At 41.9% G+C, this 17,650-nt stretch overlaps 2 protein-coding genes across 2 annotated transcripts; one reads left to right on the top strand and one right to left on the bottom strand.

Annotated features, from left to right (window-relative positions):
* Positions 1 to 8,715: 8,715 nt before the first annotated feature.
* LOC114144577 (uncharacterized) lies at positions 8,716 to 13,611 on the top strand. The gene is made up of 4 exons (XM_028017562.1): positions 8,716 to 9,052; positions 9,147 to 9,234; positions 9,486 to 9,519; positions 11,337 to 13,611. The coding sequence occupies exons 1-4, from the start codon at positions 8,986 to 8,988 to the stop codon at positions 12,102 to 12,104; spliced, it is 957 nt and encodes a 318-aa protein (XP_027873363.1). The 5' UTR covers positions 8,716 to 8,985; the 3' UTR covers positions 12,105 to 13,611.
* Positions 13,612 to 13,978: 367 nt separating this feature from the next.
* srp19 (signal recognition particle 19) lies at positions 13,979 to 17,411 on the bottom strand. Its single transcript, XM_028017570.1, has 5 exons — positions 17,196 to 17,411; positions 15,918 to 15,993; positions 15,767 to 15,838; positions 15,565 to 15,673; positions 13,979 to 14,883 (listed from the first exon to the last, which is right to left on the bottom strand). The coding sequence occupies exons 1-5, from the start codon at positions 17,231 to 17,233 to the stop codon at positions 14,753 to 14,755; spliced, it is 426 nt and encodes a 141-aa protein (XP_027873371.1). The 5' UTR covers positions 17,234 to 17,411; the 3' UTR covers positions 13,979 to 14,752.
* Positions 17,412 to 17,650: the final 239 nt, after the last annotated feature.

Consider the following 17,650-nt stretch of genomic DNA (forward strand, 5'->3'; position numbering starts at 1 on the left):
GAATTAATGGGAGGTAAAATGGGAGAGTGACAAACGATTCTCGGCTTCTGCCGAAATAAAATACAGATCTTTGTAGAAACGGCACCAAAAACTCCAGGAGAGACAGGAAAACTGAACTTACAGAGAAATTCTGCAAAAGTCAACAACAGACCATCACTGTTGAACAATTGGTCAAACAAAACAATGTTATTATTAAACCAAGAATCAAAAAATATAGTTTTCCTCTGGTATAGAATGTCCTTATTATTCCAAATAAAGTATCGGTGAGGAGAGAAGTTATATTTGTAGATGATAAAAAGGCCGATGAAAGTTAGAGTTTATTTGGTAGTTTCATTATATCAAAATTACAAATTAGAAAGAAATTTAGACCATCGAATTTAGAAAAAATATGAAAGGGTATAAAAATCCAGAAAGACTCTGGAGAATTAAAATAATTTATTTTAAAATTATTATTTAAGATAGAGAAAGATAAGCAGTTAAGTCCTCCGTTTTCATATGAATTCATTAGAGTAGATTTACTGACAACACCTCCACCCACAACACCTCCACCCGCAACACCTCCTCCCACACATCCTCCACCCGCAACACCTCCTCCCACACATCCTCCCACACATCCTCCACCCGCAACACCTCCACCCACAACACCTCCACCCGCAACACCTCCTCCCACAACACCTCCACCCGCAACACCTCCACCCGCAACACCTCCTCCCACAACACCTCCTCCCACAACACCTCCACCCGCACATCCTCCTCCCACAACACCTCCACCCGCAACACCTCCACCCGCAACACCTCCTCCCACAACACCTCCTCCCACAACACCTCCACCCGCACATCCTCCACCCGCAACACCTCCTCCCACAACACCTCCACCCACAACACCTCCACCCGCAACACCTCCTCCCACAACACCTCCTCCCACAACACCTCCACCCGCACATCCTCCTCCCACAACACCTCCACCCACAACACCTCCTCCTCGGTCTCAGTGACTCCATGAAGTCTGAGGTTCCATCGACGCCCATAGAATCTCAGAAACTCGGGTTAATCGGGATGTTGGATCTTTCTCATTGAGCTCCACTCGTTTTTCCACTGAGTTAATTTTCATTTTAACATCTTTGATTTCTTCTAGCTTTCTTCCCAGCTTTGTTTCTAAAGCATCACTTCTCGTGTTGGTCAGGTTAGCAAGCAGAGCAAAAGCATCATCAGGATTTGAGTTGTTTGTTCGTAGCATATTTGGAAAAGGCTTCTGGGCAGCAGGAGGTTTACTTGGAGTCACTGGGAGTGGCGGGAAATCCTCCTCGCCATTCTCCGGTTGGAGAGCCGGACCGACATAGTCGTGGTCTTTTTCATCAACACCAGGTTTTTTCAGGTTTTTTCCAACTTGCTGTGGTCACTAGTTCTTTTTTGGGCTGTTTTAGGCATCTTCCCGAGAGTAAAGTAAGCTTACAACGTAGAAAAGTACTCAACTGAGCGCTGGTACACTCAGGAAAATTGCAAAATAAGATTGCTAGCACTGAGAGCACAGGGTGGCTTACGCTGCCGCCATCTTTCCTCTTTGCGCAGCCGCGGTGAGCTGCTATCAACCCGCGTCTTTTTAAAATGTCCAGACCCGATTCACTGACCTTAGAAACAAAAACGGTACAAAAACAGTACAAGATGTTTGGGTCAGGCTGGTTCTGTGAACAGAAATGTGTTTGGTACTGAAACTATGACAGACTCACTTCATGAACTGTGAACTGAAATATTAAACCCGACTCATCATGTCCACTTTTCCATAGATGGACATTCATTCTTGTTTAAAGAAAAAGTCCAACAGCCGCATAACGTAAAAATAATGGTGATGCAATTTCTAAGTATTATTTTCAAATAGATTTTTGACCTTCGACCTTGATAATAAACTGGTTTTATGTTTATTAATCCTATGAATTTAGTAAAATGTTCTTCAAATGACTGTGTCAAGAAAATCCGAGCTCATCCCACTTCCCCATGCTGGAGATTTTAGTTTAACAGTAATAATAAATAAAGTTATCTTTAAAATGAATCACTCAAGTGATATCAAGGCCCAGCAGTAGACTTAAGTGTCAATAAAATAAATCTAGTTGTGTGTGTTGTTTTTGTCTCATGCAAACTTTGCTTTAATTCTACTTTTTTCTATCTAATCATAAGAAATCATAGTCAGTCAGAGAGAGTCATTAAACAGGAAAAGCAGGTTTCCTGGAAAAAGAGGAAGTTTCCAGCCTGCAGATTTATAAAAATAGTTGAGACTATTTCTTAGTTTAAAGCATGAAAGTTTTAAAGAATGAAATCTAAACATTTTGAGTAATTTGATAAGATTCAAAGTAAAATACTTATATTAATATTGGTTTACTTGTAATAATACTTACACTTATATTTGTGAGAACACTTATAAGAAAAACAAGCAAATGTAACTTTGGTATCAAATAATTAGAATAATAGATTATTCTTGGTTTCTTTTCAGAAAACATCTGTAATAACTCACATTAAGATCATAATAAGAGTAACTAATAAGTTATGGTTATAAAATCATAAATGAATGATAGATCAGAGAAGCTGAAGAAAATAAATGTGATATAAGTTATGGTTATAAAATTATAAATGAATGCTAAATCAGAGAAGCTAAAGAAAATAAATGTGATATAAATGTGATTTTGACATTGAACTTGAAATGGTGTAAAAGGTTGTAAAACTGCAATTAAACATCACTGATATGTTGGAGGTAGATGGTAGGTGAAAGGTGACAGGAAGGGAAAAAGGGGAACTAACAGGAGAGCAGAGATGATCAGCACCTTATATGGAAACAGGAGGTTGAGCAGCCCTGAGACATTGGCACAGACATCATGACATGATGTCTCTTAAGACAGTGACGGATATGAGATCATCTGTCTAAGCAGACAGATGAACCCTATATAAGGTGGGTGCAAAAGAGGAACCGTTCGTTGGATCCTCCGGGCAGCTTCGAGCCAAGATCGAGATGGACAAAGAACTCTGCAGCTGAAGAAGAGCCGGGGCCACGGAGCCGGAGACTGTCCTGCACATGGAGACCAACCCGTCTGGCCCACAATCTGTGGCTTCGAATCGCACTTCTCTCATCGGCTGGGTTCTGACCCCAAAGACAAAGATGAAGACAAAGACAAGGAAGAAGAACTGGTGCCTTTTTTCCTGCCAGCACCAAGTCCTGTGTGACCTCAGCATCCATGCAGAGAGGAGGCTCATCAGACCTGCGGAGATCCTGGCCTTCATCGATCAACATCTTCCTCCTGTTGCAACACCTTCTTCATCATCAAGCCAGGTCTGGGGTTCGAAACGCCAAACTCCGTCCGTCTCTCTCAAAGGTTCCTTTTTTAGTTCTCAGTATCAGCAGTAGGGAAAGATAGACTAGATGATTGATTTTACTTATTTGATTATTTCTGCTACTGAATTAAGCTGTACTGACCCTTGCAAAAATGCCTTACTAATAAAATATTTAGCATAAAGAAAATCTAAAAGATGTTGTGGACATTCAGTTAATGAGTCACCTTAAAGTTCTTTGATGGTTGTAAAATAGCTGTGATGTTTGATTCTGGAGAGGAAGAGGTGGAAAATGTTTTTAGGTTGTTGGTAGCCCATATTTAAAACAACATCCTTGGGACTCGCCCGAGTTACTAAAACCTACCTGGTTCAATAACAAATGCAAGTTGCAAAATAGAGAACGAGCGACCGTTAACAGGTGTGCTCTGTGAAACTAGTTGGCTGTAGGCTGCTCAGTCTGGCTAATTCACAGGGGGAAGAAGGGTGGGACACCTGGATGTAGGCCGTCAGATAACCAGGCGAATCGTTTCTCGAAACCAGCTTAAACAGAGTTTACTTCAGTTCTGGACAGGGTAAATCCCAGCAGATTTAGGAAACTCAACGGACCCGTTAGACGGAGAGCTGGTAGCACATCTCCCCTCTCAGAAGAGGAAGTACGAGAGTGAGAGAGTAGAGACAGAAAGGAGGGGGGGGGGTGTTGCGCAACAACAAGTGGCGCCCAACGTGGGGCCCAGTCTAACGGAGTAGGAGGGCCCTATGTGCCAAGTCAGTGAAAACAGATGTGAGGATCTGAATAGCTCACTTGGTTTGTTAACTCTTAGGGAATAGAGTTAATGGTGACTGATAAGGCCGTCAGTCACAACCCTTGCAGTAACTGTATAGCATACAGGTGAGGGAAAGCTTCTACTGAGGATAAATGACCGGATCCAGACAGTGAAGCTAGTAGCCAACATAGTCTAGACCCATCCCTGCTCGAAGGCTAAAGAGAGGCTTTGGGGGATAGACAACTCGAACCGACAGAGAGACGGAGTGATGGATGATCACTTCGAGGAGGAAAATCTGGGGAAGAAACCGGAGGAAGCCGGCCGTCCAGATCCTTTGGAAAAGGAGGAGACCTCAACAGAACTGCATCAGCTTTCTGCACAGCTACCCAGGGCACCCAGGGCAGCGGATGGAAGGTTTGTTCATCAAGAGCACAGTCCCATGGGGTTCAGTCTGCATGGATGTAGCAGAACCAATGGGATAACAGGAAAGAGAGGTGAGACGTACCTCTTGGTGCTGATGGACACAGTGACAACTGCTAGAAGAGCAGGTCTTCCCCTGCAGAGGAACTCCGTTCACGTCACAGAAAGCAGGGAGGCGAAGACACTTCTCCTTTTTGCTTAGAGAAGGAAAAGGGAAGTTGCAGCTTGAAGTGTCACTGAAAACAGGGCAGAGAGTTTGGATTAAAGCTCAAGATCGGCCTGCAGCTACGGGGATCAAGCTGAGATTCAACGCCCAAGATTTTGTAAAGTAAGTACTGAACTTCAACACAGTACTACTGATGAAGAAAGGGGTCCATGAGGAAGCAGTGCTCAAGCCAGTTCTTAGCTACAGCGAACCAGAACATTACGAGAAGATGGCCAGAGAATCAAGCACCATGCCATCCTATATTAGACTGGCCACTATTACAGGAAGGTTGCCGTTCAAAGAACAACTTCAAGGCTTTGGACTGGGAGGGCCGTGAAGAAATTGGACTATGCTAAAGAAGAACTCCTGTCACAACCTGATGGATTAAAATGGAAAAGGATCATGATTACGGATAAAGCGTCATGATGCTTATGCTTTTTGCTTTGCTCTGCTGAACAGCCAGAAAAGTTTTTTTTTGAGGCCTTCTGTCTCAGCCCATCTTCCCTAAAGAACCATTCCACATCCTGAAGAACCGACAGTTCATCCAGCGAAGGTTCCTGTAGAAGAATCAGAGCGATCCAAGTTTTCTTCGACATTCATCACCTCATGGGGGAAATCAAAACTCCAAAGAGGGGGTGTCAAGAGAAGTGGAGTTTTGATGACTACACTGAGCCCTCTGTGAAAACTGAGGATGAAGAATCTGCATCTTCACATCCCAGACGAACATCTTCTCTTTCTAGTGGATGAGGACGGCGAACTGCAGGAGGGTGATGGACTCCCAGCATGTGAAAGGTCTGACCTCGTGGAGGGGGTGTCAAGAAAATCCGAGCTCATCCCACTTCCCCATGCTAGAGATTTTAGTTTAACAGTAATAATAAATAAAGTTATCTTTAAAATGAATCACTCAAGTGACATCAAGGCCCAACAGTAGACTTAAGTGTCAATAAAATAAATCTAGTTGTGTGTGTTGTTTTTGTCTCATGCAAACTTTGCTTTAATTCTACTTTTTTCTATCTAATCATAAGAAATCATAGTCAGTCAGAGAGAGTCATTAAACAGGAAAAGCAGGTTTCCTGGAAAAAGAGGAAGTTTCCAGCCTGCAGATTTATAAAAATAGCTGAGACTATTTTAAAGCATGAAAGTTTTAAAAAATTAAATCTAAACATTTTGAGTAATTTGATAAGATTCAAAGTAAAGTACTTATATTAATATTGATTTACTTGTAATAATACTTACACTTATATTTGTGAGAACTACAAGAAAAACAAGTAACTGTAACTTTAGTAGTAAATAATTAGAATAATAGATTATTCTTGGTTTCTTTTCAGAAAAACATCTGTAATAACTCACATTAAGATCATAATAAGAGTAACTAATAAGTTATGGTTATAAAATTATAAATGAATGCTAAATCAGAGAAGCTAAAGAAAATAAATGTGATATAAATGTGATTTTGACATTAAACTTGAAATGGTGTAAAAGGTTATAAAACTGCAATTAAACATCACTGATATGTTGGAGGTAGATGGTAGGTGAAAGGTGACAGGAAGGGAAAAAGGGGAACTAACAGGAGAGCAGAGATGATCAGCACCTTATATGGAAACAGGAGGTTGAGCAGCCCTGAGACATTGGCACAGACATCATGACATGATGTCTCTTAAGACAGTGACGGATATGAGATCATCTGTCTAAGCAGACAGATAAACCCTATAAAAGGTGGGTGCAAAAGAGGAACCTTTTGTTGGATCCTCCGGGCAGCTTCGAGCCAAGATCGAGATGGACAAAGAACTCTGCAGCTGAAGAAGAGCCGGGGCCACGGAGCCGGAGACTGTCCTGCACATGGAGACCAACCCGTCTGGCCCACAATCTGTGGCTTCGAATCGCACTTCTCTCATCGGCTGGGTTCTGACCCCAAAGACAAAGATGAAGACAAAGACAAGGAAGAAGAACTGGTGCCTTTTTTCCTGCCAGCACCAAGTCCTGTGTGACCTCAGCATCCATGCGGAGAGGAGGCTCATCAGACCTGCGGAGATCCTGGCCTTCGCCGATCAACATCTTCCTCCTGCTGCCACACCTTCTTCATCATCAAGCCAGGTCTGGGGTTCGAGGCGCCAAACTCCGTCCGTCTCTCTCAAAGGTTCCCTTTTTTAGTTCTCAGTGTCAGCAGTAGGGAAAGATAGACTAGATGATTGATTTTACTTATTTGATTATTTCTGCTACTGAATTAAGCTGTACTGACCCTTGCAAAAATGCCTTACTAATAAAATATTTAGCATAAAGAAAATCTAAAAGATGTTGTGGACATTCAGTTAATGAGTCGCCTTAAAGTTCTTTGATGGTTGTAAATAGCTGTGATGTTTGATTCTGGAGAGGAAGAGGTGGAAAATGTTTTTAGGTTGCTGGTAGCCCAAATGTAAAACATCATCCTTGGGACTCGCCCGAGTTACTAAAACCTACCTGGTTCAATAACAAATGCAAGTTGCAAAATAGAGAACGAGCGACCGTTAACAGGTGTGCTCTGTGAAACTAGTTGGCTGTAGGCTGCTCAGTCTGGCTAATTCACAGGGGGAAGAAGGGTGGGACACCTGGATGTAGGCCATCAGATAACCAGGCGAATCGTTTCTCGAAACCAGCTTAAACAGAGTTTACTTCAGTTCTGGACAGGGTAAATCCCAGCAGATTTAGGAAACTCAACGGACCCGTTAGACGGAGAGCTGGTAGCACATCTCCCCTCTCAGAAGAGGAAGTGCGAGAGTGAGAGAGTAGAGACAGAAAGGAGGGGGGGGGTGTTGCGCAACAACAACTGGAAATGCAAAGTTTAGAGTAGATTTTATTTTAATTTCCAGGCCCCACTAGGACTGTGTGGCTCCACAGCTGCTTGTGTCTCATTAATGTTAGCGGATGTTAGCAGATGTTAGCAGATGTTAGCAGATGTTAGCGGATGTTAGCGGATGTTAGCAGATGTTAGCGGATGTTAGCAGATGTTAGCAGATGTTAGCGGATGTTAGCAGATGTTAGCGGATGTTAGCGGATGTTAGCAGGTGTTAGCGGATGTTAGCAGATGTTAGCAGATGTTAGCAGGTGTTAGCAGGTGTTAGCAGGGATGATGTAATCTGATTCTGTTTCAAACTGAGTTTATTCACCTCTGGGAAAAATTTAAAGCTTCTCTGAATTTACTCTTTATAAGTTTATGTTTGATTAAAATGATTATTGTTCTTTTGTTCTGTGAATTATTGACAACATGTCTCTTAATTTTGTTTGTGAATGTATGTAAATAAGCAGTTAGATTTAGAAAAACGCACCAACGAATATCTTCTCATGGGTCTTAGCCCTGCTGGGGGCTCAGCCCCCCTAAAGGTCAGATCCTAGAATCGCCCCTGCTGGACCGGCCTCTGTCACACACCGGACCGGCTTCAGTTACACACCGGACCGGCCTCTGTCACACACCGGACCGGCTTCATGAAGAGTAGAGACTCTGACTGTCCTGTTTTTCCTCTGCTGTCACGGTGAGAGCAGCAGAACAACTGCAGGACGTTCCTGGTTCTGGTTCTGGTTGTGAAATCTGGTTCTGCAGATCTGAACCGCTGAACTCTGTTAGCAGCTCGTATTTCTGCTGCTCAGAAACCTAATTTTTATATTTTTGTCCACAGATATTAACATCCCAGTGAAGAAATGTGAAAGTCGTTTATTTATCTATAATTCTGTTATCTTTTTAAAAATATATTTGAACATTTGTAAACTGGTTTATTTATCTGCCCTGAATATAAACGGTGCAGATCCCCCATCATATTTTAATATTTCTTTCATGTTTGCAGGAATTTATTGTTTTATCTGAAACTTAAAACTTTACAGATTTACAGATTTATCTCTTTAAGAAACAAAAGGATGAAAGTTGAAGGATTGATTAGAAACTTTTCACTTTGGGACGTTTTCACAACATTTCACTGCATTTATGTTTAAAAACTAAATGAAAATGAAAAGTTTGAATTTATTGTGGATTTTTTTAAAGTCCCATTTCAAAGTTCAGATATTTACATACACCAGGCCATATAGGGTCAAAGTTCAGCGGCTGCATCATGAAGTCTCCTCCTCTGTGGGAGGAGCTGACCTGATAAAAACCAAACTCGGCTTCATCGTCTTCGTCTTCATCAGCTGAGGTCCTTCCAGGCTGATTCCCTCCAGGCTGACTCCCTCCAGGCTGATTCCCTCCAGGCTGATTCCCTCCAGGCTGAGGTTCGGTTTGCTGTCTGACTGTTTCCGTCGTTTTGCTGCTGCAGCATCATGGCGCCTCGCAGGCCGGCGTCGCTGAGCCTCCTGGTCGTCTTCGGCCTCCTCATCCTCTCCACCGGTACGACCTGCAGAATGCTAGAGGAGGATTTAAATGATTGGTTATTGATTATTGATCAGGGTTTTGTTGAGTGATCTGTGTCTTACTGCTGCAGAGGGCAGAGGCGTTCAGGAGAAACTGAGTCCTGATGTCACAGCTGGAAGTTTCCTCAGAGGAAAAGATGAACATCTGGAGAGAAGCAGGTGAGAATCTGGGTTTTATTACAGCATTTATTATTAATAGATATTATTAATAACTCACGTTTATTATCAGCTGAGAGCCGATCAAACACTGAAACAATTAATTCATTTCAGATTCCAGAAAACTGGAAATGTTTTTAAACCTGATTTAAATTTGTTTATTTCATAATGTCTTTCTGTAAAAACTTAAATTATGTCATTTTTAATTTTTGTTATCATTTAAAGATACAAACTAAATCCATCTCTCCTTCCAGACTGATTTCTGATCAGCTGCTCCACAATGAAAAGGTGAAGATTTTATTCATCCATAACTTTATAATAAATGTTTTATATGTAAAAATATAAAATATGAGATTAAAATGTGATTTTATCTTAAGTTAAATTAGAGTCAACATATAGTAGAGCAGTAATTAATTACATTTACTTGAATAATGTTACTGAAAAACATTTTTTTACTACGTTGTTCTATTTACTTTTATTTTAGTAATTTTATTATGAAATATTTTTACTTTAACTTGAGTAAAATTTTTGGATTTTCTTCCCACTGAATGAAAATCAAACACATTTTAATCAAAGACAGACATGTTGAAGTTTTCTAAGTTTTTTATCAAAACAAACTGATGTAGAAACATTTTTACTATGAATTATTGTCATTTTCACTCAAAATACAGAAATTTCAGTAACACTTTATTTGAGGGGTTGTGAATAACACCGTCGTAAACATGAATAAATCTTCATGAATATTTATGACTGTTGTCATAAAGTGTCATTCAGTAAATCTTGACTTTTAATACAAGGTTGACATTATTCAAAATGTCTTTATGACAACTAGACATTAACCAAGAAATCATGATCTGACATAAATTTGTTATAAAAGTATTACTGATTAAACTTTAAAAATTATGTAGCTTTAAGTTATTAAAGCTAAAGTTTATTAAAGTTTTATTCTGAGTGTCACGTTTAGGAAGATGAAGCTGTTTGCACTTTTGTCTTGATTTAACTGAAGAAAATGATCTAAAAATGATTTTCTGCATGAAATTCAGTTCAAGTTTCATAAACCTGAGAGGTTCAGGCCCAGACTCTAATAAATATCTGAGTCGTCGGCGAAGCCAAGAACTTTAATGTTTCACATCCTGATCCAGTGGGAAGAGCAGAACCTGGAACTGAGCCTTGAGGAACTCCAGAGTTAAATCGACTCCAGGCGTCTTCATCGTTTCCAGCAGGAACAAATAGCTGCAGTTCGGCTGGAATCGGCTTCATCTTCCTCTTTAACCCAGACAGAAAATAAAACACCAGAAACTGATTCATCAGCAGGACGAGGAAGAAGAACCACGGAGGCTCATTCAGGGCCGGTCCAAGCCTTTCTGGGGCCCAAACCAGCAGGTCGGCACCAGATGCTTCAGCTTCTAGTGAAATAAAACGACACAAATTTAAAAGTAACTTTTCAACAAGAAACAGGATTTTATTTCCAGTAAATAATTCATTAATATGGATGAAAAAGTTTCAGTTCCACTGGTGGATTTTTTCCCTTATAATAAAACATTTTTCCATCTTATAGATGAAATAATCAACCAGCTGACGGTTTTACATCAACATTAAGAAATGACTGACTTCAAAAAGCTCTATATATCTGAATGAAAAGTTATGAGTTATTTTTGTTTTATTTCAGGTTTCAAGATATTTGAAGTAGAAATCAGATCAGAAGTAACATTTTGTGTTTTGTCGTGTATTTAAGTGTCATATTATTTTAACCTTTTAAAGTAACTTCAGCTGATAAACATTATATTTACAGTAAACAAGTTGAAAAGTTTGACCTTATATTTCCCCAGAAGAGGCAGCAGGACGATATTAATTATTATTTATGTGACAAAAATGAATATTGAATTTTTTTTCCATGTTTAGTAAAATTTTGTTTGTATAATTTAACGTTATTTTAAATATTTATATTTTAATCATGCTAGCTTGGTGCTCATGGGCCCCCTGGTGGCCTGGGGGTCCTATGCAGCCGCTGAACTTGCATTGCTTTGGCCCCACTCTGGGTTTATCCCGTCCAGAACCGCAGCAGAACCTTCCTGTGTTCTGACCAAAGCTTGTTTGGTTTCCAGGTTCTGGACGCCTTCTTGGTTGGTTCTGACCAGCAGACGATGGCGGACCAGCTGCAAAGCGCTGCAGAGATCTCTCCCAGCTGCACACAGGAAGTTCTGGTTCCGACCCGCAGCACCGACCCATCAGACGGAAACACCGGGCAGGAAAACGGGTCGGAACCGCAGCAGGGTCTCCCGGTCAGCAGAAAGCTCCTCTACAACCAGACAGTCTGTGAGTCAGAACCCGACCAGCAGAACCCTCAGATGGATCAAGCAGCGCATGAAGCCGACCCGGTTTCCAGAACCTCCAGAACCGCCCCGAGCCCAGATGGTCCCCTGGTAGAGTTTGACCAGCAGCAGATCGTCATGTTAGCAGACGATGAGGTGGTGAGAACAGCTGCAGCTTCTCTCTACCACAAACATCCAGCGGTCAGTTCGCTTCACGCCGTCCGTCCCCAGCACAGAGTCCGGCAGGTCAAAGGTCAGGCGGCGCCTCTGTCGGAACGCAGCAGCCTGGTTCTGGTGGGTCACGGAGCCAGAGAGCCTTCAGGAGAGATGAGGATATCAGGGTACAGCTACAGAGACGTGGCCAGGATCATCCAAAGTGCCTCCAGGATCGGCCAGAAGATCCAAACCACTGCAGTGGTGGCCTGCGGCGTGGGATCGGACCGCCGCTTCCCACCAGCTCTGCTGCAGACGCTGCACGAAGCCGGCCTGGAGACGGAGCTGCACCTGTGGAAGACCGCCGTCCAGGTGGCGGAGACGGGAGACGTCCTGAGTCAGGACTGAGCGCGGTGGAGATCTGGAGATCACACCAAGAAGCTGGTTCTGACCGTCGGCCGGACCGGAGAGATCAGGAGGAGGGACGACCGCCGCCGCACCGGGCAGGAAGTTCCCACCAATCAGACGGCGCTGCTGGGCGACGGAGACGATGAGCCGGACTTCAGAGAACAATGGCCAACAGCAAAAAGAAGCTTCATTGATAACAACATCTATGAGAATGTCGTTTCATATCTAACAGGTTCAGAAGATGTTAAACAAGAACAAGTCGACAAAGTCAGAGAAACCTTCAGGATCCTTGAAGGTTTGACGTGGGGATTATTTTACCCAGAGTTCCCTGGTGGCAGAGGTGCGGCACAACCACTAAGGAGAGTTCAGGATCCAGACCTGGACAGGTTCATCATAGGGAGGAGAGACGAGCCGGGAGAAGTTGTCTGGTTAGACAACAACGGTAAAGAAAATGTTCTCCAGAGATGCTACGTGATTGAAACAGGAAGTGACATCAGAAACATCATCCGCCATTTTGCAAGGGTGGGAGAGAACGATGACTCCTACCTGCTGATCAGTGATTGGCTGTTCTTGGTCCAACCAGACAGTCTGTATGTTTACCCAATAGGAAAGCGGTTCAGTGAGGATGAAGACAGTACACGCAAACCTGTGCAGAAACTGATTCAGCAGCAAAACCAAGAGGGAAACGAAAGATATGAAAACATTAAGAACCACATCCAGGTTTCTGAGAGGAAGAATTTTGTTAATATCGTGACGAATATTTTCCGGAATCAGCCCGTCTGCTTGCACTTCAACCCGGAGTTGTTCTCAGTCTGGTATTTCACAGCTTCAGTCGTCGCTGAATCTGCCAGGAACTTCCGGACGTTTCCTTTGACCCTCATGGCTCTGAACATGAAGAACAAGAGGTTCTGGTTCGACCCAAAGTACATCACCATGGCTGATGGGGGAACCTGGCTGAACAAGCCGCTGCGGGGCTTCAGCGGCTCGGCGGAGGGATACCCGGAGAAACTCGCTGCGCTGCTGGGGAGAGAATACATGGTGATGAGAGCCTGGCAGCAGACTACAGTGAAGAACCAGCAGGGGGCGGACGAGTTCACGGTCATGGCTGAAGCTGCACAGCAGCTCAATGTGTTGGCGGAGCAGGAGAAGAATGAGTTCATAAAGACTTGCAGAAAATTTGTTGTTGATGTGAAGAACCAGCAGAATCTCCCATCAGCGTCCAGCAGCTTCAGCACCAACGAGCAGAGAGAAGGTCCAGCATTCAGCCTGGAGGTCAATAAATGACCAGAATATCATCAAACTGCTGCGGGGTTCAGTTACTGTCAGCATTAATATTTTATATTTAATGTTAACACATGATGTCTGTCGTTTAAACTCTGGAGGAGCTTAAAGTTTCACCGTTTTAATAAAAAGCTTTGATTCATTTCGTCACGTCAGTTTTTAATCTGACTAAAGTTTCTGTCTTCATCTCTAACAGCTGAAATTAAACCATTTTCTGTCTCCAGTTCTAAATTACAACATTAATATTTAATATTCATCTTTAAATATTCACCAATAGTTATTTTTTTATGATTTCATGTTTAATTCTGCAGCCATAAATCTTCTAAACACTGAATTATATTGCACTGAAAATTGATTAGATGTTTATTTACCTCATAAAATACAAAAATATTTTTGCTGTAAGAAAAACTATATTAAAATCTGTTCATGTTGAAGTTAACGTTACGTCTCTGTAACACCAGCTGTTATTATTTATGGCTCTGAATCTGGACTGAGTTTCTGATCACAGTGAGAAATTTTAATAATATTGAAAAAGGTCAAAATAAATAGATGAAATGTGGAGAAAATAAAAAAAATCATGTTTAACGTCTGAATAACTGGAAAAGGAAGTACTTTTATTTTGATATTTCCAACAATAAGCGTTCCCGCAATATTGCAGCTAGCTTAGCAGTGAGAGGTCAGAGGTCAAGTATGTTTGTCAGAGTTAAAGCAGCGTTCAATTCAGTGGTCGTTATTATAAAGCTACAGCAAACATGAACTGATTCTTGTTCTCCGTTAACATCCCATAATAGTCCACCAGCAAATTTACAACAGAACGGCCTAGTCAAAGTCTTTAATGTTTGCATTTTTTAAAATTATTATTTTAGGTCAGTTTTTGTTCGGCAGTTTCAAACTGTTTTACTGAAATTTAAAGTTTTTTGTTATTTTTGAGATTTAAACAACAGAAAACTTTAAATTTCCTGTTTGTAAAAATGAACAGAAATTTTCATAGAAATGAAAAACATCTGAACTTCGGCTGACGGTCAGTTAAAGGTTCAGGTCGTCTTTCTGTAGCAAACGAGGAAACAGTGAAGCTCAAACAAACAAAAATTAAAAAGATGTTTGGCTGAAACCAGGAGATGAAATGAAACGTTTGTTTAAAGATTCATAACAAAAAAGTTTTATTCTGCTTCTACTAAACAACTGAAATCTGCTGCATGATAAACATCCAGCTTATAGATAAAGATGGAACTATGAATATTTAACAGATGAATTCTGCAGAAGATTTTAAACGTCCAGGAAAATGAAAACAAGCAGCTGGAGCTTCAGGATTTAGTTCAGTCCGACGTCCAACTCAGATTCAACCTCAAGAAGAAGAAAGTTTGAGGTCATTTCTTCTTCTTCTTGCTCTTCTTGCCGCCCTCGCCCTGCTGGGCGCTGCTGTCACTTCCTCCGCTCTTCTGGGTTCGAGTCTTTAGCTTGGGGATCATCTCAGCGACGTAGAACATCACGTCCTTCCCTGGAGAGAAGAACCGGACATCCTCTGGTTACGTTTGAACCGAACCGTTCCCGGGTCGGTCCTGTTCTGGTTCTGGTTCTGCTGCAGAAAATCATTACTGAAAACTTTACATCCAGTCCTGCATCTAAAGGCTGGAGAGTAAAAACCAGAATGAGGACAGAAACCAGGACGGATCAGAAAATAAAAGTCATGATGCTAATTAACTTAGCATCATTAACTGCACCTTGAATTGCCTTACCTTAGCAGAACCAACTTTTAGTTAGCGCTTTAGCAATAGCTTTAGCACAGCTAATGTTTCTGATTAGTGCTTTAGCGTTAGCGCAGCAGCCGGGTTCTGATCACGGTCTGGGTTTGGATGTTCTCCAGATGTTAGAGGAACATCTGCCTGAGACACGGCCGTCGCTTCTCACCAAGACGATTTAAAACCGCATTGGCTGAGGAAGAGGAGGAAGAGGAGGAAGAGGAGGAAGCTGAGGAAGAGGAGGAGGCTGAGGAAGAGCAGGGTCCAGCTGCTGGACAGAACCAGAGGCCGAAGGAGAGATTAGGGACCAGAAGCGTTCTCTGATGGATGGAAGAAGTTCTCCTGTCGGGTTCTGGACGTTTTGAAAACCTTTCAGAGTTTTAGCTTCTGAGCTGCAGGAGAGGAAAAACCGGGAGAAGCGCCACCTGCTGGAAACTTACGGGATCTGAACTTGTCCTGACACAGACTGCCGTCCGTCTGCTTCAGCTGGACTCTCACCCGACCTCTGAACTGGACGTCCCGGTTCCACTCCCTGGGATGCATCTTGTTCTGTCAGACAAACGGAACCAGAACAGAACCAGGACGGATCAGGCGCCGTGTTTGGACCCGGGAGCATCTGTGAGGGATGCGGTCGGGTTCTACCTCCACGTAGACGTTCATCCCTGCAGCCGTCAAAACGTCACGGACCTCTGCGCAGGACGGGTTCTCCACCGCCTGGAGACAAAACAGGAGCAGCTGGGTCGATACCGGGTCGGCGCCTCAGCTGCCCCGACATAAAGACAGAAAGACAAACCTTCTCTGTGGGGATCCTGCGTCCCTCAGCCAGCGTCTTCTTACTGTTGATGTAGATGGGATAGACGCAGATGAACCTGAAACACGGCGGATCAGATGAGGTCTGACATCAGCAGCTTCAACAGTAAGATTAAAAGATATTTACATTATAAAACCTTAAATTAATCCTAAAATCATTAACTCGGTTGATTTGTGTGACTTGCAGTGTTGCCCATGTTGTGGTTCAGGCTTCATGAAAACATTTAATCAAACTACAGTCAGTCCGACACACAGCAGCTCTGATTTGTTCCAAATACACAAACTAATCAACCAAGTTTTGGCTTTTTTAGAAATATTGCATCTAAGATACCAAATAATCAACTTTTATTTAGGCTGAGGCTTTAATACAAGACTTTAAAACGTTGTTTTACTCTTTGCCCAAGCAACAGGAATGCTGGACAAACGACTGGAACTCACTTCCTTCATCTGTTTTAATGTAACTATTTTTTTAAAGAGCCCTGCTTAATTATTTAATCATGACCTTTAATTTTAACATATTGATCGCATCGCGACTATATCAGGTCGTCTGACTGAAGCAAAATAAAGCAGGTCCAAATATAAAACCCTGAGGCACCCCACTGTATAAATATATAAAAATATATACAAACAGCCCAAATCATCAGTAAAACATTAAATATAAGATATTTTATCACTTTTTACCAGAACTAAATAAAGCATTTCTGTGTAGTTGTTTAATACATTTTAATTCAGTGAAGTTTTCCACAGCAGATCCTGTTGGATGGAAACACGAGAGAAACTTTATATAGTTAAATCAAAACCTTAAAGCCTCTAAACGCTACAGTGAATTCAGAGAGAAAAACCTGGAGGTTCAAACAGACTTCCTGAAGGAAAAGGGAAATGCTTCATTCAACTTTTAACAATTATCTCACATTTAGAAGAAGATAAGTTTGAAATTCAGAGTAACATTGGAAGGATCTGTGGTTTTAGTCCTGAAACACAATAAAACGAAGAAGAGATAATACACGTCATGCTAAGGAGCTCAGAGCCAAGTCAAACTTTATGGAAAACCACCAGAGTTTGTATCATCTGTCAGCTAAAATCAGAAATAATGTATGCCGAATTACAGAGAGACGTTTATATCAACCTGTTTGCAGAATTGGGAGCAATTATCTAATAAAGGCGACCATATTCTGTTGTTTTATTAAATCCATTGAGGTTTCTAGGAGGTTTCAGCTGGTTGAGGAGCTAGCTCCGTTAGCTTTAAGTGAGCTGTACTTACCTTTCTTTATCAGCGGGGTTTTCAGTCAGATGAGCCATAGTTGGAGTTAAAGCTACACCGACAACAGGACCGGTTTGACCTAAGCTCTCAACTCATTAAAGTCACGTAAAGAATAATAAATTATTCCATCAGCAGCTAGCTGCGGTAAACACGCAGCGGACTGGAAGCTAATCCTTCTTCTTCAAGCTTAGTGTGGTCAGTGAGACACCCTGGCGGCTTCATACTGCCACCATGCGGCGACGTGGAAATTCACAACGGATTCCCACTTAACTTCAGAAATAGAGCGAGGATAAAAATAATGTTTCTCTCCTCTTATTTGTACACAAACTTGGTTGTTCTAATACTATTTTCTATCTGCTGAGACTGCTGCATCATTCTGAGTTAGTAAGTTCAGGTGAATGTAGAGTTAACAGTAGCTATAATCACTGGACGTTTAGTGTTTTGTTTTTTTTTGT

The sequence above is a fragment of the Xiphophorus couchianus genome, chromosome 5, assembly GCF_001444195.1.
Source record: "Xiphophorus couchianus chromosome 5, X_couchianus-1.0, whole genome shotgun sequence".
Classification (NCBI taxonomy): domain Eukaryota; kingdom Metazoa; phylum Chordata; class Actinopteri; order Cyprinodontiformes; family Poeciliidae; genus Xiphophorus; species Xiphophorus couchianus.

Coding starts and splice junctions, on each gene's coding strand:
- srp19 (XM_028017570.1), bottom strand. CDS start 17,233: ATGGCTCATCTGACTGAAAACCCCGCTGATAAAGAAAG. Junction 15,994..17,195: donor AACCCCGCTGATAAAGAAAG/GTAAGTACAGCT, acceptor GCCGTGTTTCAG/GTTCATCTGCGTCTATCCCA. Junction 15,674..15,766: donor GGATGAACGTCTACGTGGAG/GTAGAACCCGAC, acceptor TTTGTCTGACAG/AACAAGATGCATCCCAGGGA.
- LOC114144577 (XM_028017562.1), top strand. CDS start 8,986: ATGGCGCCTCGCAGGCCGGCGTCGCTGAGCCTCCTGGTCGTCTTCGGC. Junction 9,235..9,485: donor GAACATCTGGAGAGAAGCAG/GTGAGAATCTGG, acceptor CTCTCCTTCCAG/ACTGATTTCTGATCAGCTGC. Junction 9,520..11,336: donor AGCTGCTCCACAATGAAAAG/GTGAAGATTTTA, acceptor TTTGGTTTCCAG/GTTCTGGACGCCTTCTTGGT.